At 37.8% G+C, this 13348-nt stretch overlaps 1 protein-coding gene across 1 annotated transcript; it reads right to left on the minus strand.

Annotated features, from left to right (window-relative positions):
* Nucleotides 1–1379: 1379 nt before the first annotated feature.
* Nucleotides 1380–10144, minus strand: LOC119493419 (selenocysteine insertion sequence-binding protein 2-like). The gene is made up of 18 exons (XM_037778675.1): nucleotides 9948–10144; nucleotides 9411–9547; nucleotides 8876–9053; nucleotides 8417–8492; nucleotides 8062–8276; nucleotides 7873–7957; nucleotides 7694–7788; nucleotides 7426–7569; nucleotides 7217–7306; nucleotides 6968–7069; nucleotides 6741–6870; nucleotides 6374–6540; nucleotides 6104–6281; nucleotides 5832–6015; nucleotides 5462–5682; nucleotides 4882–5036; nucleotides 4567–4762; nucleotides 1380–4451 (listed from the first exon to the last, which is right to left on the minus strand). Exons 1-18 carry the CDS (start codon nucleotides 9954–9956, stop codon nucleotides 4324–4326), a joined length of 2490 nt encoding a protein of 829 aa, XP_037634603.1. The 5' UTR covers nucleotides 9957–10144; the 3' UTR covers nucleotides 1380–4323.
* Between the last annotated feature and the right edge of the window lie 3204 nt (nucleotides 10145–13348).

Raw genomic sequence — 13348 nt, forward strand, 5'->3', positions numbered from 1 at the left:
CCTCCCGGGGTCACACTTCTCCTGTATTCCTTCCGATTTATGACACATTTTCACACCTTTTTTTCCGTTATCTCAACCTGTTTCTGCTTTACAGATGTATAAGCCCTACTGTTTCCACCCGGACGACTATAGAGCTACACCAAATGTCGTTTCCCGATGGAAGAGATGCTCGGGACACAGCATGCAGCGCCTAAAGTCGGGCTTTGCTCGACGCAGTGAAAAGCTGTAGTGGCGTGGCGCTTGCCATTAGACATAATGGGTTTCAGAGCACAGTGGTGCTGTGGTTGTGTTTTGTCTGAAAGGACCTTCAGAGAGTACCAAGAGAAAGAAATACTCAAAATGAATGAATTAATAAAAACTGATGAATATTACTTTATGCCAGATATTTACACAAATTCACTGCAGAGGGGAAAATTGAGTTTTAATTCCTGAGAATTAAAAGTAAAGTAATTAGGCCTATTTAACATTAAAATGCTGTTGCAGTGTATTATTTTGTTATATTCATTCTTTAAAAGTTACCAGAAGGCAGGACACAAAGTCTCTGAAACTCTAATTTTTCTGGTTTATCTGGGATGTGTACAAAAGAAAGAGACTTCTCCGTCCTGCTTCTCTCAAAGTCATCACACCAACACCACAACAGAACTTTTAAATGAGGTGACATATTGTCCTGTAAGCAACGAGCAAGTCTGGTCATACTTGCTCATAAAATTGTGCTTTCATGTGATCCAGTTAAACTGAAGATTTATCTGGAAGAAAATAAACAGACTGCACATAAACATGATAGTCTGATCAACTAAACAGTTTATTTATTCTGCAAGATTATTAAAATGAAACTGATTTTAAAAGAAGGATTGTTCCTATAACTCATTTGACATATTGAGTCTCATTCCAAAATGTTACACAGGATATATCCTTTTTGAAAATCTTCTTAATTTTCTTAATTGATTTAAAAAATGTATTTAAGTAAGGACTTTGAAATTGCTAATAAATTATGTTTATCATTTTGGAATGAAACAGTTCACATGTAGAGTCTACAGAGGCGACTTTATATCACATTATACAAGGGATTAAAAAAAGAAATCATTTTGTAGCTGATGGATTTAAGAGATTTCAAATGTGTTCACACAGGTGGCATCTAATCAATTAGTATTTTTGTTTTATATCAACAAAGATGGCAGACAAAATATTTTAAAATGTTGTTGCACATTTGAAGCACTGTGTGTGGTGTTGAATGGCACTTTGCATAGTGCAGTTCTAAACCTTAATTTAACAGAGGCTTGATGGGTAAACATGCATTTTTGGAAGATGTTTCTTCTTTTCTTTTTCCCAAATAAACCCCAAATGTTTGAGTAATTTGACAGTTTCAGATAAAACTAAAATATTTTCCAAGATTCTTTATTCAGGTCATTTATTTACTGTAATATCTATTGACAAATAATCATTTAAAATGTATTACAAAAATATTCAATTGTTTTATTTCCTTTTTTCTTTACGTTAATCTGACCACATCCCAGATGGTTTGATTTTTCGTCTGTGATACTCGGTCCACTTCTCTTCCTCTCGTTTATTAATGATCCACACTCACTTAAAGTAAACACAGCATTTGTCCTCTTCATGCAAATGACACTTGACATTGACATTTTGCTTGACAAAGAATTAATTAATTCAACTCAAAATTGTCCTCTGATTTTAATTTCCTATTTTACATGCAACAACGTAACCATTTGACTATTAATGCATAAAAAATATTGTTTGTATCTCCATTCTGCAAGGAAATTTGTCTATATCTCCCTCTTACATTCAGAGTTTATATTCAAGGATTTATAAAAGAACAAAATCAGAAAATATAGCTTAACATCAGGTTCTTTCTTACTTTGTTTCAAATCTTCATTCCTATAGTTTCACAGTTTGGTCTCTCACTACCTCAGAACTTATTGAACCATTTCATAGTAGAGCATTTAAAGGAACTGTTTGACGTTTTGGGAAATACACTTATTCACTTTCCAATGGAGAATTAGATGAGAAAATGTATACTTATATCACATTTCTTTATGATAAACATAAGAATATAGCCAGTCTAAAGCACTATAGCACAAAGACTGGGAAACAGGGAGAAACCGCTAGCCTGGCGTAGTCTGAAGGTAACATGATCCGCCTAATGCTAGTTATATCTCATTTGTTTGATCTGTACCAAAACCAAAGAGTGAAAAACGACAATTCAACATTTTACGGGGAGCATTTTTCTTGGAACTATTTCTTGGCCGCAAACAGTTATTTGTATCATCTTCTCATCTTAACTCTCCACCAGAAAGCGAATGAGCCAATTTCCCAAAAATGTCAATCTTTTGCTGCAAGATTCATGTGAAATTGAAGACTGTGTAGAGACTTTTTGACTCATCATAGCAGGAAATGATTAATGCTGTTTGTTACACCCGTGCTTTTCCTGTTGTAACATGTCAAAACGTCTTGTCAACTTCCCAACAACCATCTTCCTCCTTCTCCATGTAGAATTGTACCAAGATATAATTCAGCATGTTATCAGTTGCACGTTGCATGAACCCAAACCCATTACAACAAACATTCACTAAGACATCTGACATTACATCACCTTTCCACAACTGAAATGTTTATATGAGCAATTTCTCAAGTCGTCAGAGGTCACAATCATACGTCTTCTCTCCTTTACAATCTCAGTCCTCTGACTGTTGATTAATTTGCCCATTTCAAATGTTGTCATTTATTGCTTTTTTTAAAATACATGATTGACACCTAGCACTTTAGATTACTGGAATAAGTCCTGTTTTATCATTATGCTATTTTATAGTGTCTTATTCGTCACTATGTGGGTCAACAGCAGGTGATGTTTCATAACATTATTTTACTCTTCTTCCTATTAAGAGAAAATCAAATGCTACCATTTACACCTAATCACAGGTAGTACTACATACAATGTGTAGTACTTTGGTAGTGCCACACAAATAAAACAAACACAAGCTCTACTATGTAGTGCAATCGGGATAAAAAAAACATTAAAAACAGGATTTAATTTCTTATGCAAAGGAAGAGCTCTAAACTCAACACTAGATGTGTCACGGGGGTTTAAGACTGGGCTCAAGTAAGGTTTTTGAAATGATGTTTAGAAATAATTCAGAAGTCTATCGCCCTTTGTAAACCTGTGAAAAAGCAGTTTGTGAATGTATAGGATTTGTAGTAAAAATGTTGAGAATGTGTAAATAAATTTGGTCGCAAATGATGTCAACAGTAAGGTTACACAAAGAAAGTGGTTTTGTGAAAATCAAGTGCAGATTCAAAGAAAAAAACATGTGAAACTCAAACTCAAACTTCCCAGACTGTGTGTAACAGTAAAGCTACAAATCCGTGTACATACCAATTATCCAACAATGCAATCCACCAAAGAAATCTAAAACTTAAATAGTGCTATTTTTAAAGTCGCAGTATAATTGACGTCTGGCGGCACAAGTACTGAAACATTTCTTGTCCGTATAAATTGGTTTAGTATTTTGTTTTCTTGTATATGAACAGCAAAATGCCTTGCATTAACAGCAAAAGGCTGGGTGTTTGTGTGCTTTGAGTTTCTCACATTTTTTTTTCTACAATCACTACAAATCTTATCTACATTCACAAACTTGAGTTTTTTTTTTCCCCCACAGTTTTACAAAGGGCGATACAAGCTTAAAATCGTATTGGCCCATATAAGACACTGACCATGTAATTGCAACGCACGCATTTAAAGTTCGGCTGGGGACTTTGTTGCATGTCATCCACCTTCTCTCTGTTTTCATTTCCTGACATCTCTCTATTGTCCCTTTCAAATAAAAAGGCCAAAATACCAAACAAAATGCAGCGTAATGGCTCTGGGGTGGAAGTCACCACTGATCATTTCTTAGTACTGTTGATATTCTAAACACATCCGGTACATAAACCCCTACACATCCTCTAGTCGTGTTCACAGACAACATGGTTGAAAGTTCATATTGTGGGATTTCTTAAGTGAGTGGTTTGGTCCTAATAAGTCAGTGATGAAACCTCTCCAGGTCATAACCCACACACACTCTTAAAATACACAGCTTTGTCCAATTATCCTTAAACTCAAACACAAAAAAAAGAAGTAATTTATAATTCATTGTAAACTTTAGCAATGTGATTAATTTCCTGACAAAATCCTCAGGTTGAGAATCACTTCAGCAGAGCAGCTTGTGTTATCTGCATGTTGGATTAAGTCCATCCTGGTTTCTTCTAAGCTGGTGATCCACACGAGTGGGTTCATTTTTTTTTTTTTAGGCACGGAGGGGTTCGCCACTGTCAACTCTTCTCATCTTCATCAGTGTTTTCAGTACATACACTGTCCAAGCGCATGGAGCTCAGCTGCTCCTCAAAGTTCAGAAATTTGTGGTTGCAATCCTTCTCCAACATTTTCTTCCAGATTTTTACTGGAAGAAAAAATACAAAAAAGAGAAAGTTACAGCTTTCACTTAGTTTTACCGTGTCACACCGATTATTATCAAGAGCAGGTACCACAAATATTTTGTCAGGACAGTAACTTACTGTACTCTGGTTCCTCTGGCTGTGTGGCGTCAGGACCGGACTCAGCCTCCTCTGCCAGGCTGCTGATCTGCAGCTCTTCCTCAGCGTTCGCTGCCTCCTCTGCCTCTGCCTCGCCTGTCTGTTCCAGGCTCAACACCATCTCCTCGTAGGCTCTCCTGGCCTCAGACGACAACTCGATCATCTTATGGTAGAAGTCCTGCGGGTAAGAAAGACAAAGTTCTCCAGCTTGTTTGAAATATTTTTATTGATATGCTTAATGAAATAACACTAGAGCTCATGTCAAGTGATTAGTTTGTTGCTGAACATAAACCTGACCTGTGCACCGTCGTAGTTGAAGATGCCCACCAGGCTGACAGGCACCGCCTTATTGACGCAGCGACCCAGAGCTTTCCTGGAGAGGGCGAACACGAACGGCACCCCCTGCTCACGACAGGTGTCGATGATGGTGTAAAGAGCCTCATCCAGGCCTCCTGCGAAAGGGGACATGTTTCTATGAATGTGAGTATCACAGTTTTAAGAACTCTGTGTTTTTACCTGCTGCACATCTGTGCCTTGAAAAATAAAAAAATAAAAGCTGGTCCTGTTTTGAGAAAAGACAAAGTCTGACCTGCATTATGGACTGCACAAACATTTCTCATTCAGAAACTAGATTCTCAACCTCTTCTATGATGGATTCATCTCTGTATGACAAGATGACGATTGGGCTTCTGAACATATGCATAAAATTATAAGCCTAGAAAAAGCTCCTTCACGTGATTTTTAAGAAGAAAACCTTCACTAAAACCGAAGTTTGTCCACAGAACAAGGACAAAACTGAGTAAATGAGCTACGGATTTTCCTTTTAAATAAATATCCTTATGTCACACACAGTGAAGCTCTCACAAGAACCAAGTACCTTTGGACTGGATGCGTTCACAGTTGGGCGAGATGACGACACACTTGACCTTCCTGAGTTTGAGGTGCTTCAGGACCTCTCTGAGCCCCATCACAATGCGCCTCTTCATGCGAGCCTTCATGGGGTCCTTCTGGTACAGGCGGTCCTGGAAACGAACCAGCGTCTTCAGCAGATCTGTCACACACTCGTCCACGTCTTTGCTCAGCATCTGGCTGCAATAGCTGACACGTACGACGACATATACATTTCCAATCAACAAAAATGTGATAAAAACAACGATTACATTCTGTGAAATTAAATGTTTTCTTATTTCTGGACAACCAACAAAGATTACAACTTCTGTGACTGGGTATACAGTTTACACTCTTACTCTCTGAACTTTCTGCTGTGGATTTTGGGTCGACTGGGTGGGCAGGGCACAGGTGAGATGGTTTGCTGCTCCACAATCTCGTCTTTCTCTGCCTCCTCATCGCCCTCTATCACCATCTGGTTTGTACCGTTAAACTCTGACTGATCATCGAGTTCTTCTACAGGACTCCCAACCTCATCTGAGGCTACAGAAGCACCACATACAGATCAAATATTAGCTATAATCAAAGATTTCCTTTATATTAATCTATTGATTCACATGCTTGATCTGACCTGTAGCATTTGTGTCACACTTCTCCTCTTCTTCTTCTTCTTCTTCTTCTTCTTCTACTTCTTCTGCTGCAGCATCATCATCATCAGCAGCAGCAGGTTTGAACTCGTCTTCAGGCAGCAGCCCTCTCTCCTCCAGCAAACGTCTTTGTTTCCTCTCCTCCCTTTCTTTCAAAATGACCTGAGGATCAGACAGAAATAAACTAACAAAGGCTGCACGGTTGAAATACATTCTTACAAAATGTAGCGCATTTGTGTTTGTTCTAGACTTGCCTTCTTGAGAGGAGTGGGTTTCTTGGCTTTGGGCACCTCTCTCTGCTTGCCTTTCTTCACCAAAGGGCTGGTGGAGTCCAGGGGATTGTGAGCAATTTTATCCTGCTGCCAGGGCGGCTTCTTCTGGGCTAATGGTTGCTTGTGGACAACGGGTAGTCCGCCACCAACTACAAAGAAATTGTTTAAAAAGAGACTTATTCTGGGGTAGGTTTTCATACCCTGCACCAACAGATCAAGATTAATAAGCATAGTCCCTCAAATGCAACTGTAATCAACCAAAATATACCTTAAAATAATCTTCATCAAAGAAAGGGAGAGAAATTAGGAAGCCAATATATTAAAGACCAAGATGCCGACCGCAACCCACCTGAGAGAATGACTGGTTTGGCATCCTGCTTGGCTTTTTGAGATTGCTTCTTCTCCAGGGCGGCCAACATGTTTCCGATGTCAAGCTGAACAGGAACTTTGCTTTTCTTCCCAGACACCTTTTCAGCTTTCTAAAAAAAAAAATCAGGAGACCAAGAATCAGTCTTTACTGTTATCTCCAGGATAATATCAAAAGACACAATGTGAATGAACGAGAAAAATACAAACCTGTCCTTTCTTCGCCGTCTCTGTGGGCTGACTTTTTGCTGCAAGTGATTTTTCCTTAGTTTGGTCGGCAGGTTGATGCTGAACACCTTCTCTTTGGTTTTCCTGAAAACAAAAGACAACATCATTTTAATCCTGACCCACATGTTGAAATGTGTATTTTCCACCTATGTAATGTGCATTTTAGTAAAAAGGAAAAAACACATTATTATATGAAAACATCTGGGAGGAGAAATGACTGATAATATGTACCTCATTGCATAGTTTTGCTGCATAGCTGCTTGTTTTCAATCTACCAGTCACAGTCAGAGCAGGAGTCAAGCCTGGAAACTCCTCTTCGTCCTGAGAAGACAACATGGCAACAAAAATCATCTTCCATTCAACACTTACAAAACAAATCAACACTTAGAAATGATGGGTTTTGCTTTTGAATTGAATGAAAATAAAAAGTTTTTATTAACCTCAAATTTTGGAGGCTCCTGATACATCGCTGGCTCTTCTGACTCAGCTTCTGCATCTTCCCAAGCACCTTTAAACTTCCTCTTTTTCTTACGTTTTTTCTTCCCCGGCGTGTCCTCTTCCTGCTGTGCGGCCGCTTCCTCCGTCTGAAGAGACGCAAAAATGAAAAACAAATCTTCAAGTTTAAGGAATTCAATGTTTATAAGACTTTAATACCCTGTCGAAGTGAAGCCATTATGTTGAAAGTCTAAATCAAACACATCATCTAACCTGCATGTTGTTTCTGCCGATTGTCTTCTCTTTAGGGACAGGTTTCTTTGGAGGCTGAGAGGCAACATTAGCCCAGGAGGTCACCATCGGCTGACCTGTTCACATGAATAAATAATCTGAAATATTACTGACACTGCTTTATCCTCATTGAAAGGCTGACCGCAGGGAATTTCACCTACCTGATGAAGCAGCAGAGGAATCTGGTTTAGCATTAGTGGCAATTTGTTGGGGTTCAGGTCGTGTTGGGGATCCTCTCCTGACAGACTATTCAATAGAAAATTACAATAGCACCAAGAGTATAACTCTACGTTAATGAAGCATTCAATGCAAACTGTGCAATATCACATATGATATTTCAGTGGGCTCACCCTCCAGGAAGATGCTGGTGTTTGCGTTTGACGGCTCGAGGATGGAGGAGGTGGACCCCAGCACTCTCTCTGAACCAGAGGAGGGCCTGCTTTGCCCAGCGAACCACCAGCTAACTCTGGGAAATCGGTCATCTTCACTTCAAATGGGGCCGAGTCTGTCTGTGCTGGTTTTGACTTCCCCGCAAAGTTAGGGGCTGATCTGGCATTTCTGAAACCTGTAGTGCAATTATAAGCAAAATATGATTACAAATGAGGAAAATTAGCTGCTAAATTATGTTCAGGAAAATGATGGGATCCATGTGCTGAGGTGCCAGGGTTCATTGAGGAAAAAGTTAATGCCATGTGTGATAACTACCTTTTTTCTGTGCATCCAGTGAGTTCTTGCCCATAACTCTTCCTTGAGCAGGAGAGCCGTTGTTGTCTTTTGATGTCTGTGGAGATGGATATAAATCACAACAATACATTTTAAGAAGAAAGTTTGTTTTATCTACTTATCTGGTGCTTAAAATTGAAATTGAAGTTAGGTTTTTATTTTAGAAACAAGTCTTGTTTTTCTGTTGGTGTCAAACGAAAACTGGTTGAAGCGACGTTCTTGCCTGTTCTTGACTATGGTGATCTGCTTTACATGAATGCATCAGTCCATTGTCTCCATATGTTGGATACTGTATATCATGGCGCTTTAAGGTTTGTTACAAACTGTAGAGCCCTCACTCATCACTGTATATTGTACTCCAAAGTAAATTGGCCTGCTCTGTTCTTTTAATCTCAATGGGTCTAACTTGGTTAAATAAAGGTTAAAAAAAATGAAATCAACCTTTGCATTTGGATCCCATAAGGACCGTTCTCTCTGCGGGAAATCATCACTGGTCTCTCGAACACGGCGGCTGCTGCTGTAGCCATGAAGACTCCTTGAAGAAGCATCTCCTCCTCTTCCTGCTGCTGGCACTCCACTTGATGGATTCTGCTTTTGGCTCAGACCTGAAGACCGGTTCCTTCACAAAAGTTCACACAAATAAGGGGTTTGACATCAGGCCATACGGTCAAGTGATTACTTCAATCAAGATTAAAACAACAAAAACCTGATTATCCTCCTAATGCAAACAGCACTTTACTATGGACACAAATGCACTTTTCTCTGCTGCTAAACACGACTGCAAATTGTATGAAATTGTGTCTGAAACGTTTACTTATTTTATTGTTATTTTTAGGTATGTTCATTTTAATACTTATTTATTCCATCCTTTTTAATGCACTGAAGGGAGCTGGGAGAAACAAAATTTAGTTTCCTTCTGTGTATGCAAATACTCAGTGAAATGACAATAAAGTGAATCTTGATCTCTTGATCTTACCCTGTTAAACTCTGCTCAGACACATGAGGATTAGGTAGCATCAGAGGAGGTGATGAGGCTGTGTGTGTCTCTGCAGGCTCCTTCCTCTGTCTCCTCTGTAGTTTAGACTGGACAGCAGCAGATGACAGGTTGCTCTCCTGAGGGAAAGTAAAGATAGTCTGTCTGTCACCAAACAGTCTGCTGAAATAAAAACGACCTTTGTACAAAACTGGAGTACAAGTGAAGCCACGTATTGACACACAAAACAAGTTTATCCACGTTTTAGACTGAAATGTGTTACTCTTAACTTTAACTTCTAGCACAGTTAATGATTAAACTACTTGTTAGCTCACAAAGCTAGCTCACATTACACAGTCATAGTGTGTCAAAATGAATGTTTATGAATTATTAGTGTGGTAAAAAACAGCTGTTAACTTCTATCTTCTAAGTATCATAACACATTCAGCTAAAAGTTAGCAGCTAGCTTCACTACTAGCCTGCGTTAGCATCAGTGGCTATCTAGCGAGCTAAAAACAACAGTTACTGTTCTTTAACTACCTTCTCCATCTTCAGGTTTTACTATTATGTGCAGTCACATCTCCGCATGCGTACCGGATCTTCCGTGTGTTGTCAAACACTGCTGCTACATGTGTCTTCCTGCCGCGACAGTGTGTTTGTCTCTCAGAGCTAAAGCAACCTGTTAGACAGGCAGCAGGAGCTAAGCTAACTAGCTGCTAGCTGCTAGCTGAGCCTGCTTGTAACAGGTGATGTTTACATTGTGATGAGAGGTTACAGCGACCTCTTCTGGCTCAGTGACGTAACAACAAGTCAACTTTACAAACACCACCAGCTAGATATATACATGTTTCTTTCTTTTAACCCTTCTGTTACCTATTTTCTTTAGTAAAAAAATGCAGATATGAATTATTTTGACTATAGTTATTATCAGAGGAACATAATGTTGATGGATTATCACATACTGGTATATGTAAACTTTTAGTTTGTCACATAATGACACTTGTGGTCTTCCTGTCAATTTTGACTCGGGAAGACCACAGATGCTATAGATTTGAATAAAACACCCACAATTCAACGAAAGTAGTGGTCAATATTTTTGCAAAGACCACAGTAGGCAACCATCAATGATATTTTGGGGAAATTAGATTAAATAAATTCATATTTATGATATAATGAAGTTTGAAAATGGGTCAAATTTGACCCGAGGACAACAGGAGGGTTAAACCTCTGTAATGGCAATTTTCATATCTGCAGTTTAACACTGTACCTTTAGATAATCTCAGGGCCTCACATGTTCAACTTCGTCACCATTGGACAGTGACCTGTTGCACAACTTCTCCGACAAACTGACCAAACCTGGAGAAAACACATGGCCATCTTTTTATCTTTTTTATTTTTATTTCTTTTTTTCATTATCTTATATGTGTTACAGAGTACATCAGACTTGTTAAATTGATTATGCATTTTCCTTGTGCTAAAGCTGTGATTGCCTCTTTGATCAAATCTACTGTTGGACAATATGTACATACACCACAGCTGGAGAAAGGCATTCCTGACCTTTTTCCACCTCCAGGGTGGACGCCACCATTTTAAGATGATATTGTCTGAGTTTAATTCCTTCTTTCTCATATACTTAAATCAAAATCACATAGTATCTTCACACTTTGATTTTGTGTATTACAACGGTGCTAGTAGTAATCAGATATGTTAATTAATTAAGTGAGCATAGAATGCTCAAAGGGAGGAATGTAATGGCAATTTTCATATCTGCAGTTTAACACTGTACCTTTAGATAATCTCAGGGCCTCACATGTTCAACTTCGTCACCATAGGACAGTGACCTGACATTTTAGATCTCTGTAACTGCAAACAACAGATTGCTGAAATACTTGTCATGTCTTGTGATGCTCTGTTGTCTGCTGTGTGCTGACGCATTGATACACTTTCTATCCTTCTCTTCCTTTCTTCTTTGCACTTATCTTCATGTTATGCTTTAAATGTATAAATACTGACTACTCTTTGTATTCGGGGCTCACTTGCCACAGTCCACAACAGGTGGCTGTGCTCGTGAGTCCATCTGCAGATGCTTTAGTTATTAATGTATGCCTTTTTATTAAATTCACTGAAAGACAAGTTGTTACGTTGGTTTGTGTCTTGTTTTAACAGAAACTGCCACCACACCTCCCAAAAGCATTACAGGGACCATGTAATGTTTGGGAAACTTTCTGAATCATGAAATACAAACTGTTTATTAGATGTTGAGTCTGTTAGGTCAGTGGTAATGTGTCTGTTGGTCAGTGTCATCAAATAAAGCCAGTAGATAGCAGCACACACTGTAATAAATTGTACTTTGAACATGCTGTAGAGTAATATACAGCTCTGGAAAAAATTAAGAGACCACTTCAAAATGATCAGTTTCTCTGGTTTTACTATTTATTGGTATGTGTTTGAGTAAAATGCAATTTTTTGTTTTATTCTATAAACTACTGACAACATTTCTCCCAAATTTCAAATAAAAATATTGTCATTTAGAGCATTTATTTGCAGAAAATGACAACTGGTCAAAATAACAAAAAAGATGCAGTGTTTTCAGATCTCGAATAATGCAAAGAAAACAAGTTCATATTAATTTTTAAACAACACGATACTAATGTTTTAACTTCAAGAGTTCAGAAATCAATATTTGGTTGGCTCTGACAATGTTCCCAAACTCTGAAGAGTGTTTTTTTTCCAGCAGGACAATGCTCCATGCCACACAGCCAGGTCAGTGAAGGTGTGGATGAAGGACCACCAGATCAGGACCCTGTCATGGCCAGCCCAATCTCCAGACCTGAATCCCATTGAAAACCTCTGGAATGTGATCAAGAGGAAGATGGATGGTCACAAGCCCTCAAACAAAGCCGAGCTGCTTGAATTTTTGCGCCAGGAGTGGCATAAAGTCACCCAACAGCAATGTGAAAGACTGGTGGAGAGCATGCCAAGACGCATGGAAGCTGTGATTGTAAATCAAGGTTATTCCACCAAATATTGATTTCTGAACTCTTCCTAAATTAAAACATTAGTATTGTGTTTAAAAATTAATATGAACTTGTTTTCTTTGCATTATTCCAGATCTGAAAACACTGCATCTTTTTTGTTATTTTGACCAGTTGTCATTTTTCTGCAAATAAATGCTCTACATGACAATATTTTTATCTGACATTTGGGGGAAATGTTGTCAGTAGTTTATAGAATATAACAAAAAAATTAATTTTACTCAAACACATACCAATAAATAGTAAAACCAGAGAAACTGATAATTTTGAAGTGGTCTCTTAATTTTTTCCAGAGCTGTATACATGCTTTTTTCTTTTAAACCTCCCAAAAGCATTACAGGGACCATGTAATGTTTGGGAAACTTTCTGAATCATGAAATACAAACTGTTTATTAGATGTTGAGTCTGTTAGGTCAGTGGTAATGTGTCTCTTGGTCAGTGACATACTGTGTCATCAAGTGTAGCCAGTAGATAGCAGCACACACTGTAATAAATTGTACTTTGAACATGCTGTAGAGTAATATATATTATATCACTAGATTCTGAATATTGTATAGATAATATAATATATATATAATATTATAATATAATATAATATAATATAATAATAATAATAATAATAATAATAATATAATAATTAATATAATATATATATTATGTATATATATATTATATTATTTATATATAATATATATATAAATAATATAATAATAATAATAATATATAATAATAATAATAATATAATATAATATATCATATAATATTGTATAGAGTGTTTGGTGTTATAGGAAGTTTTGGCTTCCAATTTCACTTAACATTGGTACCAGCAGCCTTAAACTGGCAGTTGTAACCTCTATTTTAGTTTATTTTGTGCATCGTTGATGGATATTTCTTAATAAATTCAGC

The sequence above is a fragment of the Sebastes umbrosus genome, chromosome 8, assembly GCF_015220745.1.
Source record: "Sebastes umbrosus isolate fSebUmb1 chromosome 8, fSebUmb1.pri, whole genome shotgun sequence".
Classification (NCBI taxonomy): Eukaryota; Metazoa; Chordata; class Actinopteri; order Perciformes; family Sebastidae; genus Sebastes; species Sebastes umbrosus.